Source organism: Haliotis cracherodii, unplaced genomic scaffold (assembly GCF_022045235.1).
Source record: "Haliotis cracherodii isolate W230 unplaced genomic scaffold, xgHalCrac1.p SCAF_9, whole genome shotgun sequence".
Classification (NCBI taxonomy): Eukaryota; Metazoa; Mollusca; class Gastropoda; order Lepetellida; family Haliotidae; genus Haliotis; species Haliotis cracherodii.
The window spans coordinates 46641844-46663131 of NW_027266343.1; the positions used below are offsets into that span (position 1 = coordinate 46641844).

A 21288-nucleotide genomic window follows, 5' to 3' on the forward strand; every position below is an offset into this window, starting at 1 on the left:
GAAATAGAGAAGATCAGTGGAAAGACAAAAGAAAGGAAGCCCCAAAACTCTTTCTCTCCTTTTCTCTCTCTCCGATTTGGTCACACATTTGAAGAAATAGAGACCATAAAGAGAGTGGTGAGTCTCTCTCTCTCTCTCTCTCTCTCTCTCTCTCTCTCTCTCTCTCTCTCTCTCTCTCTCTCTCTCTCTCTCTGTAACTCTTCCTGACTGAAATAGAAGATAAAGTGACACTGCCTAATGGTACCTATAACACCGACACTGCCTTAAATCATGTTGTAGAATCCACGCTGTACAGTACACAGTTCATACTACAACCTGACACACTGACAACTCAATTACATATTCCGCCGGCAACCTCCAATCAACCGACCACACCTACATTCCTGTCCTCAAGTCCGCGGTTGCTGTTCGGCCCTCACCCCATGTAAGTAGTGTTATATGTACATTATGTGTGAGTTTGTGTGGTGTTATATGTACATTATATGTGTGTGGGTGTGTGTACTTACGTCATTACAGATTAACTATACTCATTTGAAAACAAATAGAATATTTACTCGTAACTACAAAATGCGGCCAATTTGTGCTGTATCAAGTTCGTTTCAACTCATTCTAAAACTCAATTTGTCTGCGAGCTCACGTTACACGATACATATCAATTTAGCTGTTACGGATTGCACTAATTACACGAGAGACAATGCCTGAGTTTCTCAGACGGCGTTAATTACAACGTCTAGACACTCTGATAAGGAGTTGCGGACTGGGGAACATTCACAGAAAAACCTACGCGGAACTTCGAGCATTGGCAAGACGCTTTCAACATTGATTCTCGAGAGACAGATAATCGGCAATACGGAGTTGCGAGTTGGTTATTCTTTCCATCGCCCGGTCTTGTTTCTGAGAAAATGTGGAAATATTTAGGTTTCCAGATCTCACGTTAGTTCATTGTATTGAAGGAAAGTCACAGTTCTCGTTTGTGAAGCCATGATTGTCGCATCATCAACATGAATCATAAATCGTAAAACAAAATGCTCAGTTCACTTGTGGTCAATGCCCCAGTGGTCAAAATAACATCTAAACAATAGCGATAAGCTCTGTCCATTACTCAGTTCCACTGTATAGATCTACATGCAATAAGTATTGTTACTGGTTGACGCTGTGGTCGGTAAATAATCGAGACTGAACCAGACAATCCAGTGATTGACAGGACGCGCATCGATCGATCTACGCAACTGGGATACTATGTTATGCATCAATCAGTCTAGCGAGTCTAACCACCCGGTCCCGTTTTATCGCCTCTAACGACAAACATTGGGTGGGTGGGGGGTATCCCTACCCTGAATAAGTTTCATGCTTACTGCGTGTGTCAAACTTTGTGTGTACTTTGGGTAAACATCATGGGTAAAATTTATTGCCCAATTAAGCCGTGAATTGTTCAGTTTCACACAAGGAACCAATTACTGCGTCTCAGGGAGTGGTCATTTGTCTTCAGGATGTGACTTTATTTTATTTCATGCTAAATAACTCCCGGGCCGGACCACCACTGAAGGGACAACCGATTGTGTAACACATAGTCCCACTTCATGTGCGGTTGCTGTGGACTTATTCCGGTCAGTTGAAAAATGTCGTCATGGTCGTGATAATATCACGTTCGCCACGTGAACTGTTCAACGGGGCCTAGGTTTTGTCAATATGCCAGTCACAGTAAGTTCTGATTCTGTCGTCAAAACACACTGTAATTCAGACAGTGATGTGGATTGATCAACCAGTTAAGAAATGCCCGTATTACACAAGACAATGTTTCTGTTTCACAAAAGGCACTAACCGCAACGTCTAGACCTAGCGTATTGCCTCGAATATACGAGACGCCGTCAACTATCAGTGTATCAGTGTAACATATTGGACCGTGAGGTTGTCACAACTATACACTCAGACATACCAACTCGATGTGTCTAAATACATTCAGGTTGTGTACGCGCTTGACAGGGCAAACCATGGTCTGGTTGTTAATGAGAGGCTTGTGTTTTACTCGAATAAGTTATACCCATGAATTATACATTGCGATCAAGGAATGTAGGTATCATGAGCGAAATAATATATATATTATTTCGGTCTTATATACGCAGATTGTATTTGTCTCTGTGCCGGGGGGCACGGGTGGCCCTGTCGTCTAAGGCGCCGCGATTTGCTGTGCAGAGTTGCGTGCCTTGGGCACGCCAGAAACCTATGATTGTGGGTTCGAATCCCGGTTCGCCCCGATTATGTTTCTAGGTTTGTCAGCACCATACCCGTGCTCGTGGGTTTCACCGAAGTGGTAAACGTCTGAGACCCGCATCACTTCCTCCCACATTAAGCTGACACGCCGTGATATAACTGGAATACTGTTAAAAGCGGCGTTAAACCCAACTCACTCACTCACTCACTCTGTGCCGAATGTGACCAAGGGCTCCTTAGCCCCGTGAAGAGCCGTGTTAGAATAGGTCTTCAGCAACCCATTCTTGCCGTAAAAGGCGACTATGCTTGTCGTAAGAGGCGACTAACGGGATCGGATGACCAGGCTTGCTGACTTGGTTGATGTATGTTATCGTATCCAATAGCGTGAATCGATGCTCATGATGTCACTCACTGGAATGTCTGGTCCAGACATATAGCTGGAATATTGCTGAGTGCGGTGTTAAACAACAAACAAATGAGGGCTCCTTAATACTCGAATGGAAATAAATAGTTTTATTTAATCTTTTAGATAACCTTTTTAAAGGGACTGTATGTTACTATTAGAATAAACTGGTTGTTCTGGAGTTATCGGTCCGTGGGGATTCCGTGGCAGAACGGGTCCCCAGCAAGACATATGCTTGTGCCAAGCGGCAACAAGTCTCGGTTGGTCATTTTTGGGTGATTTGTTTGATTGCGGGGCATTTTCGTACCCCTGACTTGGGGGTGGAGGTGGGGGGTCACTTCTCATGATATCAATCTTTGGCTTTTCTTGGTCAGTCTGGGCTATTCACAAACTGATGTCTTGTAGCTGGAATATCGCCGAGTGCAGCTTCTGGGCGGTAAAAAACAACAAACAATTAGCGGGGATTCTGAAGCAACATTTAAGAATACCCCAGCTGTTCGTAAAATGTGTTTGTTTGTTGTAAAACGCCGCACTCAGCAATGTTCTACCAAAATGACGGTAGTCTGTAAATAATCGAGTTTGGATCAGACATTCCAGTTTTTGACATCATGAGCATTTGGGATACGACGGCATACGTCAAGTAAGTCGACAAGCCTGACTCCCGATCCCGTTAGTCGCCTTTTACGACAAGCATGGCTTGCTGAAGACCAATTCTAACCCGGATCTTCACGGGTCGTTTGTCGTAATAGCCGATCAGGAGCACAATAACAGACAATCTTTACTTTTTACACCCCGATCTTCATGAATTCATGAGTGAGTGAGTTTCAACGCCGCTCTGAACATAATTTCATTTTTATCACGGCGTGTCAGCTTCATGTGGGAGGAAATGACGTGATACAGGTTACCACTTTGGTAAACAGGGGCAAGAGATTTAACTGACTTTAAAAGTACAGTTTCCACCCTTGCCAAAATAGGCTGGAATTTCTGGGTTCGATCGTAGCGCCACCAGTGACTATTTCGAGTTATGTCCCTTCTATGCCTCTACTATGAACCAATCAGATTACACCTTTCGTATTACTTACATTTGCTTCAAACAAAATTACGATGATGATCTGATCGATAATGAAGATCTATATTGTGATAAAACGGGTCTTACATCGCGAAGTGCATCAAATCACGTGAGCACCTTGATTAAACATGAACATTTTTGAAAAATATCTCTTGACAACAAGTTTGCGGTGCACATGCTTTGCAAATCCTGCTGTCGACCGAAATCTGCATGACAGTTTACGAAACGGATTTCGATTTCGTTGCGCGATTGTGATTGGACTATGCATAGACTCGTTAGTCCAGCCAAACTGTAACTCCATAATACCAGCCTAGTTCGGCAAGGGTGGAAACTGGACTTTAAAAGTCAGTTAACTCTCTTGCCTCGGGAAGATGGGGGAAATTAAAATGTGAGCAATCGTGTTGCAGTACTTACTTTTCTTAAACACTCATAACGCTTATCAAACACATACACAAGCAGGCCAGTACAACCTATCTAAAAAAGAGATACATGTATCTCTTTTAAATATCCTTACCACGTTCTGTACATAACACATTTTAAGTAAAAAACAGTTTGATTAAACCCAGATATCCTCATGAAATAAAAATTGTCAATGCAAGAGAATAACCACTCTAGATTTCCACCGAAATAGATTCCATGTGGCGTAAAGAGCACAAAAGTTGTGAAATTAAATGAATGGACCACTGAAAATCAGTTTTGACACCAGGTGTACGCGAAAAGGATAAAGAAAATGTTACAAGCAAACAACATCAAACCAACTCATCAACGACAATTTTGACACTGGTAGGAGGGTGAACCTGTAAATTATTAACAAAAGATTTGGTAACTGTAACAAACGGCTGAAAGAAGAACACACTAAAGTACCTTTCTCAAATTATTTAGTTTATCATATTTTTGTAAGGATTTCAAAGTGTAAGATTTTTGTGTGTGGTAACTATGCCACTATTAAAACTCACGATCAAGGGTTCTGACAGAGCGAGAAACATCAGCGCGAACCGGGGTTCAAGACAGAGGTGACTGTAAGCAACGTGAATTTAAAGCAACTCTGCACAACTCTGAGCAATCTTGAACCATTGTAAGGTCATATACACAACACCCCAATAATAAAGAAAGGTGAGCTAATACTTATAATAGGACGTTGTAACTCATTAGCATTATCCGTATACGTGTCAGAGGTCATTTCCGAGTGGTGACATCCGGTCTTGGGGCGAGACACTCCCACTATTTGAATAACTGAGCTACCATCAAGATCGCAAATGATTCCGAAACAGACACAGATGCCATGGTCCCAACTCAGTCACATCTGTCTGACATTATGTTGTAACGGCATCTTTTGTCGCCGGGCATATATTGTCGCTGTCGACAATATATATGCCAGCATTCACAGCACCTATTGTAATTACAAAACTCCAAACAGGACACACCAACCTAAATAACCACCTAAAACAACTTAAAAGACACACCACAGGCAACTGCCCCCACTGCAAACAACCCGAAACCACAGAACACGCACTCATTCACTGCACCCACTATCAAACACACAGAACCACACTACAAACCGCCCTCAATCTAAATAAGGTTCCTACTCTAGATGAAATACTAAAACCTCAAAATAAACTAGAAAACTTCAAGGCCCTAGGCGTATTCCTAATCAAAACAGACCTAATTAAGCGCATCTAAAAATTAATTAATCTACCAATCCAAAATCCAATAAACATACAAACACCCACCTCACCCGGCTCCCTTAGTTCCCTCCTCCACCCACCTCGGCATTTATTCCAAATTTAAAAATTTCAAAAAATCAATATAAGCAACCCCTAAAAGCCCCCTCTTGGGTTGCACACACCACTTTCACCCTTCTCGGAATACACTAAATGGTCCGACCAGGCCCGTGTGCGAAATACGCTGCAGTCGGAAAGCGCACGTTAAATCTTTTATATCAGTCAGTCAGTCAGCACCTATTGTCGCCAATCGTCACATATTATTGCCGGCGACTCTCCTGGGGTTGCAGTGATTTGAGAGGCCCCAGATATGAAAGATCTTTAGATGACTCAGGATATTGTTAATGCGAAAACATTTATGAAAATGCACCCTCAGTTTCCGGTTATTAGATGTAATTGTTACTTCAATAAGAATGGATAAAAAACTGTTCTATTAGGAAATGCAAATCTAACTGAAGATATTATATACGACCTGAAATGTTATATCTCATGAAATTGGTGGTGTTGGAATATACCTCTGATTCAAGAGTTATAAACTACATGTAGTGATATACAAGTGATACACCAGCTGGACATCTATAGATTGCTGTATAATTATTTATCTGTAAAACTTTTGGAATGTCTGTGTACATGTATATATTTATCATATGACATATATTTGAATATCGCTTCTATTTCGCTAAGTATGTTTATTAAACCATTCAGTACAATGCATGGTGTAATTTATATTGGGAAAACCTTGTTTATTAATCCCCATCCACTATACATATGATTGTAGAAATATACACTGTATGACTTATATTATTTCTAGATACAAATACATTATCTCTACAACAAACTGTATATATTTCTGCTTATTTTTCCAAATATAAACAATAAATATTAACACCTCTCAGTCCAAAGGCATGTATACATGCCCTGCATGTAGACACTACCTGACATATAAGCTATGAAGTTGTCATGTTAAGGCCTACACTTTTTAAGTTCTGGATAACGCCCAGAAATGGTCAATTATAATTCTATTATTTACTGTCGCCGGTTGGCAATATATGACCGGCGAAAATATATGCCGTGTCTCATTCACAACTTAATTACAGTTTGTCTACGTGTCCCTGATCTGTGATGGGGCATCCGATAGCCGTGCTGCTGAACGCATGCGGGGACGGGTTTTTTTTTAAAAAAAATTATCATTTTGAACGAGCCTTTTATCCTCTTCAAGGGGGACACTGATGGCACAGTCCTCTGAGGGCTCTGTAGAGTTGCCTATGGCGTGTCATAATCATTGAATCCCAGAATCGCCCCGACTTCGTAATTCTTGGAATATCAGCATCAAATTAGTGCTTGTGCTTTTTACAAAATGGTAGCAGTCTATAAGACCGTTTTTCACACTATATAGAAGCTGATACGCCGACATATACATAAACAGAACAGATATACTGTTTAAACTGACGTTAAACAAAACTCGCTTTTCGCGTTAGTTTTAACATGTTAGATATAGGCGGGTCCAGAGGGGGAGGTGGGGAGGGGGTATGTATGTAGTATGTTGTTGGCAGTGCATTTGACTGAGGGGGTTCTGATATTTTGGAACCCTCCATTTGAATAATGCTAGATCCACGCTTGTTAGTTAACCTAGTTAGCTCAACGTCATTCGAAACTACGCGGGGGTGGTGTGGAATTTCTCCTGCGCAGAAATCTGTTTAGTGAGTAACATCGTTCGTGTCCTGTGAAGGTGGGAAACACCAAGATTTAGCTTCACACTTTATAACCTGGTAGGGAACCGAACTCGGTTTTTGGCGTGATGAGCGAAGTTGTTGACCCCACCACCCTAACAGTGTTTTTTTGTTTGTTTGTTGTTTAACGCCCCACTCAGCAATATTCCAGCTATATGACAGCAGTCTATAAATAATCGAGTCTGGACCAGACAATCCAGTGATTGACATCATAAGCATCGATCCACGTTATTGGGATCGATGACATGCATCAACCAAGTCAGCGAGCCTGACCACCCGATCCCGTTAGTCGCCTCTAACGACAAGCATAATCGCCTTTTACGGCAAGCATGGGTTGCTGAAGACCTATTCTATCCCGGAATCTTCACGGGTCCACTAACAGTGGGAGAGGGGGTGTTGGGTGTGGGCGTTTCTTTTCTTACTTCAGCTAAGCGACACGTCTCACCCTCTTATATTCGGACCAGGATCCAGTGTTTGTGGGTTCGAATCCTGGGTTTATCCAGATTAAGACTCACGGTTTGCTTGCAATAACAATTTGGTCAGTTTCTACCTTTCACTTCCTTTTATACAGCAAACCGACACGTAGGGATATAGCTGTAATACTGCCCAAAGCGGCGATTAACCCAACACATGCTCGTTTATATAATTCTTCAAATATATATAATAATATTTATACTACTTATCGAGGTGTGTGCAATGAAACATGACCCAAGACGGGAAAATTGCAAAAGAATTATTGAGATGGTCCCCCTTACATGATCAGCAGGCTTTCTGTAAGTAATTAAGATATCTATATTCTTATTGTTAACTTAATACTTCGTTGTATTCCGTGAAAACCGTGAAAATACAACCCGTCCCCACTCCGTTTCCGTCTCCAATCACATTTCCGAGTCCTAGATTTGCTTTCAGTCGCTGTACATAAACTGAGACAAATTATGCCTTCAAAAAGAAAGTGTATGTACATTCAGAAAGACACTTCAAGGTGTAATGTCGCAGAATTGCTGGTTACAATAGCCGACACGAGCCCCAGGGAATATCCAAAGCTTCACCCTATGCATGCCTACACATTACCTTGATCCAGCATGCCAGCATAGTGTATAGGTGAATGGGTATTATTAAGGGTTAATGAGGCCTTCAATACAACTGAAATAATGAATACTATCGTATATCTTACAAAAACACTATGCGTGCGAGTACTGCTATTCTTTGCTAACCTAATTTCATGTTATATATAGAACGTGTCTGTAAAAGGTGTTGCTGGAAGCAATTTTGACGAATGGTTTTGACATTGTTTAACAACTACACGGGCCATATAAAATGCTTTCTCACGGCAGCTTTTCGGGGGTTTGGCTTGTCGAATGTTCGACTTGATTTAAATGTTAACAGTTCCCACAACGATCTCGGAAGTGACATGAGGTAGGTGCGAGTAATACCGTATACAATGTGTGATTTTTCCACTCTATATCACATGTTCCCTGCGTGTATATACAGTGCGATGAGAAACTGGCAGTCCAAGCAACTTTGACGTAAGTCCCTCAAAGAGTTATAACCAGTTGTCTTTGTTTTCCAATTTCAAGTAGTATGCATATCAATTTAGCAGTTACTAACCGCGCCAATTTCACATTTTTATCAATGGCACTAATTACATCTTGATCTTGATTGAAAATAGCTACTAGATCATGGAGCAAATTTTCTTTCGATAACGAATAGATGAAGCCGAAACATTTACTGAGAACAATGTTTTGCGGATGCCAAATTCCTATTGAGGCAGATAACGTAAGTGAGTATGTTCTTACTCTATGCTCAGGTGCGTTAATTACAGAGCTGAGGTAAAGGGTGTATTAACACAATAACAAACAATAGCTTAAAACTAATATCCGAATGTATAACGCTTGGAAACGCAGGTCTCTCAATAAATCTTTTATATGCTTCCAATTTATATCACTTTAGATGTACCTGTCTGGTGATTATTGTCCCTGATTAATGTAAATATGTTAAAATATGTAACTGTGAAGGGATATCTTGTATTTTGTTCATAAAATATTGAATTTCATATTTATAATCAATATGAAGATAATATCTGTAACATAGGTCATAACGTTTAATGTGACGTGGTGAAAGCAAATATTAGTTGTCATACAATAATAAATTCTATGACGAAATCGGGGGTTTCTCGACTTTTCTCGCTCGTTCGCTCACGTTCGCGTCGCATTGGGAAACGCACGTGTTAATGTTTTGATCCCATGTGTTCTCGCGAGAAAATCCTTTTATATCACGTGACCATTGCCCATGAACCAATATGGCGGCCACCTGCCAAAGGAATTGGTGATTGTTGACAGTTACATTGGATATTACTTGATGTGTTTATAAAGTAAAAGAAATTTGGACGCTTTTGAAATATGGTTCTTTCTAAAGTCGAGGCATTTGAGCTACTGGAATTACCTGTTGGTAAGCACATATGCTGTTTCAAAACCAATATGTTTAAAGCGAAATCTGTCAACGTTGTCAAAATGACGGGAATCCCCGCCAATATTGTAATGTAATAGTTTAGTGCTAGTTAGGATAACGACATTGTGAGAAAAATCTATGAAATTATGTAATATACTTATAACATGTGATGAGAAAGGTGACGTTTGTCCTCCCGTATTCAGAAACAGACAACAGTGAATTCTTTCTCTGTTCGTGATGGCACCACACGTCTCTGGAGATAACGTTAGCAGTTTTTCCTGGTTTTTACCAACAAACTCTCACACCAAACTTTGTTAGGGTCACTTTTATCAGACAAATGTGTAATTCAGAACTGATTGTTTGAGATTAATCAAGTAATTTCTGTTATTTCTCTGTACTGTCAGTGCACATCCGGCTCAGTGTGTTGTGAAATATTTCACAGTCGACTAAGTTTATCCAAAGTATTCTATCAATGTCTTATTTTTAACTCTGTCGGATTTTCAGAGTATCAGTATGTCTGTTGTCATCAGAATCATAAATTAACCTGAAACATTTGGGTTTCCTTTTCCATTCTTTCTGTGTGGTAACAAAATAACATATTTATATAAGTTTGGTAACAATGAAATGCAACCTCTAAAGCTTCACATTCTTCTCGCCCACCATATATAGAAACACTGACTTGCTGGTTATCAGTCATAAATATGCTTTCATAACTTCCATATAAGGTTCAACAGGATTAGGCAGTCATTTGTCTATTTCAAGAAATATGACAACTTTTACTTTCTGTTTGGGAGAATCAGACATGTGGGTCCTTTGTTCGTGAAGGTGTTTGGGGCACAACTGATCTTTGATCAAGAAACCTGTGACACATACAAGATATAGAACGTATACAAGTGGTCAGTTGCTGTGTTGCCAAACATTGTTGAATATGTCAATGACTTGCAGTAATGAATATTCTGTGCACATGACTTCTAAAAAGTATTCTTTTGGGCCAGTACTCATTGGTAATGATGTTGGTTGACAATGTAGGACAAATTTTGTTTCACCTAAGAAAGTGTTAATACTGCTGCTCAAATTAATTAATGATGATTGATTCGTTTCTACTCCAAGGAATAGATTGTGGTATTCTGATACATGTACCTTTTTGGTGATATTGATGGGTGTGTGTGTGTTTGTTGTTTGATGCCGCACTCAGCACTTTTCCAGCTATATAGTATAGGATGGTGACTTGTGAAAAATTGAGTCTGGAACAGACAATCCAGTGATTGATATTGTGAGCAACGATCCCGATTATGATGACCCACAACTAACCAAGTTACCAAGACTGACCACTCGATCCATTTGGTCACTTTATGACCAGCATAGGTTGACTGGTACCTAATCTTTTCCCTGTGGGGTATATGGGTGGTATTAGTACTATCTATATGAGAGCAAGTTTATATTAATGAAGGCTTAGACTTCACAACAACAATCACAGTGAAGTTACATATAAACAAGAACAGTAATAGGTCATTGTGACCGAGTACAGAAACACTGGAGTCGGGTCATTGTGACCGCAGTTCAAACTTTCACTCATTTGAATTTTCTATGAAATGTAAATGACAAGAGGCAACCATGACCTCAGCAGGATATGTGAGCTCGTGACTATGGGGTTTTTACCAGATTTATCTGTAAATTTATGGAAATATGCTCAAGGCTGATCCATATTTATTAATAAGGTGAAAATATGGATTGAATTATCTCACAGATGTCCAGCTAATTTAGCAGTGAACAGTCTGTACCGGTGGAGAGCAATTTGTTGATTGATGAAAGATGTATAATATCTGCTCTGTTAGAGATATTGGGTAATCCTTCACATTTTCTGTAATTTTATTTAATCTAGAGGGACAGGGGTAGATTTCAGTTTTAACAACAAATTCATATGTACCCAGCAGGGCTTGGTCCTTTCTAAAGTGACTGGCTCTTCTCCAAGCTAACTGGCCCTTCTCCAAGCTAACTGGCCCTAAACTAAATGTTGGATGCCATGACTGAGTTACCCAATGTTGGCTTCCATTTGCCTCATTTTGTGGCGAGCAAATAAAGATGATGATGTTGTATGGAACATTACAAAAAGGCTGTCTGTTGTGTCGTTCTACAGCGGTGATTATGGAGTTAACCATTCACACAACCTCATCCCTTCTAAATATTTTCTCATCAAAATTACACGATTCCCGAGCAGTGTCCAATTTGAAAAATTAAACACAGAGAACATCATGAACATGGAGAAGGGGGAACATTTTCACTTGCCAGACGGGCCATCCACTTTACGTTTGAGCAAGCATTTGTAATTTTAACTGGCCACGGGGCAACGGGCCAGCAGTTAAATCGATCCCTGGGGATAGATTCAAGATTTTCATCTTTAATCATTGTTAATATTAGGGTTTCAAATGATTATGACAAGGATCCCTTGACTTTCATTCTCAATTTTAAACTTTCATCTGTAATTTACTGGAGAGGTTGATCTTAACCAATTTTAAATCCGGTAAACCATGTAAACTATTATGGTTAAATATTGCTTGACAATAGATGGAATGAACGAGACGATGTATTGTTGCCATGTGCTGTAATATATGAGTATGACGTAGGATCTGCTCATCAAATCCCAAATTTACCATGACAATCAGATGATCATGATTATGATCCTTGGTTGGTCAGCACCATTCCATCATGTCTATGCTTGTGTGTTTCACCAGTCATAAACATCCTAAATCTGCACCACTTTAGGATTTCCCCAAACATTATGTTGATTGTTCAACTATTCAATACTCACTCACCTCTGCGACCCATGAAGATCTGGGTTAGAATAGGTCTTCAGCAACCCATGCTTGCCATATAAGAGGCGACTAACGGGATCGGGTGGTCAGGCTCGCTGACTTAGTTGATGCATGTCATGGTATCCCAATTGCTTAGAGCGATGCTCATGCTATCTATCACTGGATTGTCTGGTTCAGACTCAATTATTTACAGACATGTAGCTGGAATATTGCTGAGTGTGGTGTTAAACAACAAACAAACACTCACCTCTGCACATTACAATTTATTTGAACACATCAAATTTACATTTGATTGTTGGTCTTGTTGAAGTGTTTGTTTGTGATGTTGATGTGTTTAATATGATGTTGATATACTTGTCTATCAGTGGCTGACCAGGATTCTATCAGGACAAGCTACAAGCGACTAGCTCTTAAGTGGCATCCCGAGAAACATGGCAATTCAGCTGATGCAGTCAGGGTTTGTATTTCTTTATGAAAAATAATATTTCTTGAGCATGATTGGCAATGCTGGAAATGCTTTAGTCTGCCCCAATAGAATATTTACATATCTGGAAACCCAACCATTTCACTTACAGCCCTGATATTGCATCTCAAAATAGTCAAGAAATCTCAACATATGCTCAGCAGTAATAAAAATGAGATAAGACCAAATATATTTTTCAGTTTTCAGGGTTAGAAATTGGCACTAGTCCTATTGTCCTTGCCAAACTGCCCAATGGTAAAGGTATCATAAGGACTAGTTGAAAATTGCCATTTTTAAGGGGATTTGCTATATGTTATCATATGGACTAGTGGATGAAAACTGTTATCATGGTTAACTGGAATACAAGTTTTATCATGTTTAGACAAATGTGAAAAAGGGATTATTCTATGATAAGCCTGGGATTTTTCTTCTTTTTTTTTCACAAGGTGTATTACAGTATTGTAATGTTTGCAACTGAAAATGATTTTATGAAGAAGTTTGATTTTTTAAAGTTTTTTTTCTTTCTTTGTTTTTTGTTTAACATATTGTTTAATGTGTTAGAATTTCCTAAGGTGTATTGTGATGTTTGCAACTGAAAATGACCGGGAACTAGTCCTGCCCTAGAATACTATTTGTCAAGATAGGATGAGGTCATTGTGACCTCAGCTGGCAATTTTTGTCAGCGGCCCTGAGACTTGGTGTGTTTGTTAGTATAATGAAGCTGTGACACCTACACCATGTACACAGGTTATACAATTTGTAATTCATTGATTAAATGATTCTGTCAGCCCCATGGTATGATGATAGACATGCATAAAACATGCACTATCCACTTGCTCAGTCATAAAAAGTGCTCCATTCAGCATGTTCAGTGTGGCTGAGTGTGGATGTGTTTGTCACAATTTGTAAAACATTGTCTGTCCTAGAAAAAATGCCGTGGGATTTACACAAAATCCTTATTGTCCACCGGAAGTCTTGAAAATGTGTGGGGTCCAAACCAAATCATTGGCTCCTTTTAGAGAAGAAAAATGAATATGCTTGAAGGAGTGATGAAAAAAATATTTGGTCTCTACAAAAATACAGATGTCGCATGTGTCAGATGTCAGTTATGTTGGTAGTCGCTTAACTCCGATGTGTACGGTTAACACTTCCGATGCTTCCATATTGCAGTATACTAAATAACATCCTATTTACATATGCACATTGACACGCTATTCATCAATGATACATTAGATTGCTGTGTTCTAACATGTCTTGTTTAAAGAGTGCTTGCAGTTCATGGGCTGCTTGTGATATTCTGGCCAGGGGACCCCAGGGATTTAGCTATATTAACCTGGCACCAGTGCAACCTTTTATTGATAAATGCAACCTAATATTTATGTCATGGACCAATGTATGTAGAACATTTTCATATATGTGTCTGACTAACCTTTTCTTTTGCACACAATAACGATCTTTGAACACTCTCAGTAACTCGAAGCTTTATGTACCATACTACACCACTAATCACTGTGTTATGTGTAATTTGTCATGCTTTCTTGGGTTTGACATCCTCAAAATGTGGGTACTTCAAGATAATGTTCTCATGTTCCTGTTACATTTTACAGCAATACATCATTAATTTATTTGTAAAACCCTGACCCAGTTATCAGAGATCTGAGAATTTTTTTAATTTAGCCTTGTTATACATCTACTTTTCAACATTGATCACTTTTGGAATCAGGGTGTTTTCTAGTCATAGTGTGCATGTTGTAACTTGTACTTGTAGAGCCATGTGCAAGTTGGTTATCAGAAATTTTGTGGCATTTCTTGACGAAAATGGAAGGTCAAGATAAGTCATTATGAAATTAACCTTAGTTATCTGATTAAAAAGGCTTGTCATCACAAATCATGCCATGATCTTGAGGATAAGGGTTCCTTTTGGAACATTTTTGCTGTAGTGTGTTTCTCAAACTGGATAGAGCTTGTGCCCAGAAGGTCGGTGGTTCGATCCCGAAGACCATGTCATACAGACGTTAAAAGATGGTACTAGCTGTTAACCTGAGTGGCATCAAGAGGATAAATCAAGGACTGGTTGGTTCAGAGTCAGTATTCTGTGTCTGAGTGGGGTATCCATGTTCAACTGCAGCATGGTGTCTCAGTGGGCTTGCTCTATAAAACTGGCATAAGTCCAGGCTTGTACAAGCAGCCCTCTCACCCGCAGTACACACATACACAGCTGTATAAGTGCAATAATCTTGGATGCGACATTAAACCATATTTCACTGCACCTTTATCCCCTGGTGGTGGGAATGCAGCAGCTGTGTTTGACTGTCTCACAGTCACTGAACCATATTATTTTCCATTTCAACCAGCCCTTTCTGGAATGCAAAAGCCCTAAATGAAGCAAGTCTTTATTTTCCTCAGGGTCTGAATCTCCCATCTCACGGGGGCTCCTTTTCAATTTTTTAATTTCAATCTATTTTCTATCAGAAATACATATTTCAAGAGACTAAGCATCAGTCTTCAGCTGGTGTCTGAACTGATCACTGTAATTAGTGTTAATAGGTTTAACTTGGTTGTATTCCCAGTGGGATAAATGTTTGACATATTTGATGTGCCTAAATTAAAATTGATACAAAGCCTAAATACACTAAGCATGGTGTTAATGATTTTGAGTAGGATTGTAATTCGCAATTCGCTGTGCAGAGTTGCGTCCCTTGGGCACGCCAGAAACCTATGATTGTGGGTTCGAATCCCAGTTTGCCACGATTATGTTTCTAGGTATGTCAGCACCATACCCGTGCTCGTGGGTTTCACCGAAGTGGTAAACGTCTGAGACCTGCATCACTTCGGGCTTTCCTCCCACATTAAGCTGACACGCCGCCATATGACTGGAATAATGTTAAAAGCGGCGTTAAACCCAACTCACTCACTCACTCACTCATCAGTTACTTGGCCTCCCATAGGTGGCGTTGTAGCAAGGGATGACTGTATGAACAGTGTTCAGTGATGCCACTCAACATGAAACTTTTACTGACTAAACATTAGTGATTTTGCTGAGAGTCAAATGGCATTAGGATATTAAAACAATTTTATCAACTTTTGATAGGATATTCGTCCGTATCATTACTTCCTGGGGGCTGCTTAATTAATGTGATTGTTTGAATTCGAGCTCTGGCGCCACAGTAGGTTTTTGTCAACACTATGCTTAGGACAGATCTTAGGGATGTCATACATTGTGTCATACTTGATATTTCTCATATAGTATATCATTGTATATACCCCATGGGAATTTTTCACACGAGACTGGAATACCTTTAAGTCCAAGTATACTCAGTATTCAGTAGTGTCACAGCCTGTGTTCAAGGTAACTTGAGTATTTATGAATGGCAGGCCCTCAATCAGATCATAGGTCAAGGTCACAAGAGGTCAATTTATGAAATATGTTTTTCAAATTTCATTATTTTGGATTAATTCATGAGAAACCATTTTCCTGTAACTTACGATTCACTCTCAATAATTAACTCAATACCTGTCATATGTCATGGCTGTGTCAAATGTCAAAGTCTTTTGCAAGGTCAATTTCTGATGGGAATGTTTTGGACATTCAGGAAAAAGTGGGGATGGAACAAACAGTCTTAAGAGGATCCTTGAGTGTCATGCTGAATCTCAAATATTGATTACTTGGGTCATCATCAGAACAGATATTGTCACCTGAATGTATACTACTCAATATTTGCAAAGGATCACACCCTTGATTAAGGATGACCATAGCATGATCAGACAGCTGTCAGTCAGTGAAAAACAAAGATATTAGTAATGTCGTCAATCATTTAATGGCATAATGTCTCATGGTTAAACAGTTTGTAACGACATTCAGAACTTATCATGATGATATCACTACAACTTGCAACTGTATCTTGGCCACCAGACGTTTTGGTCCTTAGCAAATGTTGTGTAGTATATACTACAGAACTAGTCTGTTCTGCAATTTTGTCACATTATTTTGTCGTGTTTCTTACATTTCATGTATCTGTACTTTTCCATAATGTCAACTGTTGTCATTTCAGAAGTTCAAACAAGTGAGCAATGCATATAAGAGACTGCAGACAGATAGCCAATCAGATATGACGCTGGTAAGTGCCACACTGTCATTGGTCTATTTATAGGTCTTATTCCCAAGGTTGTTTGTGTCAGTGATGGCATTACTATTCCTGTCACAACTGGGTCTGATTATACTGATTGGGATTAACGTCCACATTTCATATTTTATGACTGTGTTAAGTGTGTCAGTCTTTGCTGGGATTCAACTGTAATAAGCTGACTGTGAGAGAGTGTGTTATAACACCGTATTTACCAATATTCCTACTGTGTGATGGCGTCCTGTAAATAAGTGTGTCTGGCTCAGACGATGGATGGATGATAAGAGGAATGTACCACATCTTCGGGTACAATGACACACAATCAACCAAGTTGTTGAGTCTGACGATCGGATCCCTTTAATTGACGTTTACGACCAACACAGGTTACTAAGAATCAGTTCTAACCTGGAATCTCCATGGTCCGTGAGTGGATATGGTTGTGTGGCACTTTCAGCAACATGCTAGCAATATCATGATGGGGGACATTCAGAATGGAATGAAACCTTTGAGCCACTGGGGTCAGTGGTTCAGCCTAGTGGTTGAGATTTCGCTTATAAAGTCAAAAAAATTTTTTTTATTTCTGCTTGGGGGCTATTTGTGAAGCTATTTTGGAAAAGTTGCAAAAGAGATAAAATCCCACTCACTATCTACTTGAGGTTCAGAGAGTGGATGAGTATGGTTTAACACTGCTTTTAGCAATAATCCAGCAACATCACAGCGGGGGACACCAGTAATGGGCTTCACACATTGTACCCATGTCGGGAATCGAACCTGGGTCTTTGGCGCGACAAGCAAATGCTTTAACCACAAGGCTACCCGACCGCCCCTACTTGAGGTTCTGCTGTAGTGGGACCACATCTGTGGTCTAGTGGATAGGTTGGTGGTTCGATTCCTGGTGGCATTGTACCAAAAGATGTTAAAATATGGTGCTTATTGTTACCCTGGCGCATGCTAATAAGGGGATAAAACAAGGACTGGTCCGTATATAGTGGCGTATCCATCCAACTAAGGCATGGTATCTCAGTATGTTGGAAAACCAGCAATAATCCAGACAGATACAAGCCGACACACACGCAAACGTGCATGCCCGACACTGTTTAAGTGCAATAGTCTTGAGGGATGTTGAACCCCATTTCACATCACCTTGACTGTAGTGGTTATAATTATCACAACAAACTGCAGTTTAAAGCTTGATTTTATCACTCGCTAACTCTTTTAAAAATTTGAAATTTGACAAGGGAGGTAACTGCTGTTTCATGTTTAGGGGTATTATGTTTCTGTCCACATGTCCAACCTATTTTCTGTCTTGTTTCAGGATGAAATGTTACGGATGTTTCAAGAAGTATTTTTCTCTAAATCTTTGGGTGAGTTGAATTATATCACATTAATATATGGCAATGTTATAACTTTTTATACTGATCTCCATGCCATGCATGAAGCAGAGACAGTTTGGATCTTCAGTTTGAAATCATGCTTTGAATGAAAGTTTCTGCTTTGAATGATTGACCATTTCAATTACATCAAACACAACCATGATAACAGTGACATTCAATAGTGAATTACATAAAAAATTAAATTCTGTATGAAATAATGCTTTCTAGAAACAATGCCATCAGAAAAATATCAAGCAATTACATGAAGTAAATCAAGTAATAGTAACAAACCGTGTTTTTCATTCTTTCTTGTTTTAGGTACTCTTAATGGGTCTGGGTATGACACATCAGATGACGATGATGACGATACAGACGACTCCGATGACGACATCCCCTACCCCTTGTATACTGACAAGATCAGGCTAAAACAAGATTTGAAGAAAAAAGGTAACCTTGATTATGTTATGGTATGTCAATGTGGAAAATATTCACCTGAGACAAGGGAGGCACCTGTATTATACTACTCAAAAGAAGTAGGGACCACCTGATTTCTTTCTGCCGCAATTCGCTGTGCAGAGTTGCATCCCTTGGGCACACCAGAAACCTATGATTGTGGGTTCGAATCCCAGTTCGCCCTGATTAAGTTTTGTCAGCACCATACCCATGCTCTTGGGTTTCCCAAAGAGGTAAATATCTGAGACCTGCATCACATCGGGCTCACCTCCCACATAAAGCTGACTCGCCGTGATATAACTGGAATACTGTTAAAAGCGGCGCCAAACCTAACTCACTCACTCACTCCTGATTTCTTTATTAACATTAGTAATATGAAAGAATTGTGTGGTCCTTAACTTTTTTTAGTAGTATATGCAGTGCTATATTAGTGAGTTATCTGCTTCTGTTTTAAGTCAGTCAGGCTAGTATGCAGGCTTTCCCATTGTCAACATTTGAATCCTTCAACTCCAGATTAGGGACTGCACCCAGGATAGGAAATGGTTGGTCCTCAAAAGGCAAGGTATTATACGGGCCTGGTTTTGCCCAGAGGTTCTTTATGATTTATAAAATTAGCAACACCTCCATTATGTATGGACTGCCTCTGTGGGGGCTCGGTCCCCGGCCACGTCATACCAAAAGACGTTAAAAGATGGTACTTGTTGTTACCCTGTCTGGCACTTGGCATTAAGGCTTGGAGACAGTACACTGTTGGGTATTCATGTTAAACTGCGGCATGGTATCTTAGCATGCTTACTGGGCTAGCACTATAAATTGGCATTAGTCCGGACTAGTACAAGCAGCCACACACACATACGTATGTGCATGCACATCGCTACGTAAGTGCAATTATCTTGGACGCGGGGTAAGACCCCATTTCACATCACCTCACCTCACCTCACCTCACCATTATGAATGTATGAAAGACAGTGTTTCAAAAGTTGTCAGCCATTTGAACATTCCCTAAGTATATGATTTGACTTTTTTTATGGGGCAAAAAGGGCCCTTATTCTAGTTTGTCCTTTCAGATTTAAATCTGAAAACACATATAATGTTTATCCCCCCACAGGGATTCCTAGTTATAATTGGCCTTCAGCTACTTATTCCTATTTGACGGCCTCACAAGAGACAACTGGTGGATCAGGTGACGAGATTCTGTGACTTTGTTGACTGCGTGTCTTCCAACCCCTATGTCATGGATACTGTTCATGATATCAATCACTGGTTTGTCTGGTCTTGAGTATTTACAGGTTGAAATAACTGGAATATTTCTGAGGGCAGTGTTAAACGACAAATAAACAGATGCCTGTGTCACAACAGAACATTTTGTTATCAACATGATCCTTTCTTCATGGCCTAATGAAACAGTCAGTCTAGCCAGTTTATATGTTTCTGAACACATGGTACTTGCAGTAAGCATGGTAAGACTTACTGAATCTTCCATTCATGTTAATGATTTCCAATAGTATGATTGATGTATTGTTACCATGGTTACCACACAGTGCACAGCATATTTGTGATATTGATTGAAGTCTGGCTTGAATTGATTTTGCCTCTTTTTCATTTAGACCTGATTATTGTGAACATGTTTGCCAAGGGGTAGGATTAAACTGATTTATTTGCGTACTCATGGGGTTATCATCTATTTCTGAATCTCAGTTGATCCTGGCACAGACTCAACAGTCTGTCTTTGTTCATCTGGATACCATCCTGAGAGCAGTATTCAGTACTTGTCGAAACAGCAGACTAATAATGATTAGGTGGTCATATATACCTTCTGTTTTCTGACTTGTATGTCTCATTACGTGACCCAACTCTCTGTATGTCCCGACTCGCTGTGTGACCTGACTCACTGTCCTGACTTGCTGTGTGACCCAACTCTCTGTGTGACCCAACTCTCTGTATGTCCCGACTCGCTGTGTGACCTGACTCACTGTCCTGACTTGCTGTGTGACCCAACTCTCTGTGTGACCCAACTCTCTGTATGTCCCGACTCTCTGTGTGACCTGATTCACTGTCCTGACTTGCTGTATGACCCAACTCTCTGTGTGACCCAGCTGTCTGTGTGTCCCGACTCGCTGTGTGACCTGACTCACTGTCCTGACTTGCTGTATGACCCAACTCTCTGTGTGACCCAGCTGTCTGTGTGTCCCGACTCGCTGTGTGACCTGACTCACTGTCCTCACTTGCTGTGTGACCCAACTCGCTGTGTGACCTGAATCACCTTCCTGACTTGCTGTGTGACCCAACTCTCTGTGTGTCCCGACTCGCTCTGTGACCTCACTCATTGTCCTGACTTGCTGTGTGACCCAACTCGATGTGTGACCTGACTTGCTGTGTGACCTGACTCGCTGTGTGACCTGACTTGCTGTGACCTGACTCGCTGTCCTTTCTTGCTGTGTGACCCAACTCGCTGTGTGACCCAACTCACTGTGTGACTC

General features: G+C 40.1%; 1 protein-coding gene across 4 annotated transcripts in view; it reads left to right on the plus strand.

The window, feature by feature from the left end:
* The first annotated feature begins 9427 nt into the window (after positions 1-9427).
* LOC139453164 (stress-induced-phosphoprotein 1-like) overlaps positions 9428-21288 on the plus strand; it is a 51114-nt gene continuing 39253 nt past the window's right edge. For all 4 annotated transcript variants that reach the window (XM_071234794.1, XM_071234795.1, XM_071234796.1 and 1 more), the window contains exons 1-5: positions 9428-9582; positions 12761-12852; positions 16911-16976; positions 18298-18346; positions 18674-18802. In XM_071234794.1, the coding sequence (XP_071090895.1) occupies positions 9534-9582; positions 12761-12852; positions 16911-16976; positions 18298-18346; positions 18674-18802 (385 nt within the window). In that variant the 5' untranslated portion in view covers positions 9428-9533. The remainder of the gene's footprint in view (positions 9583-12760; positions 12853-16910; positions 16977-18297; positions 18347-18673; positions 18803-21288) is intronic.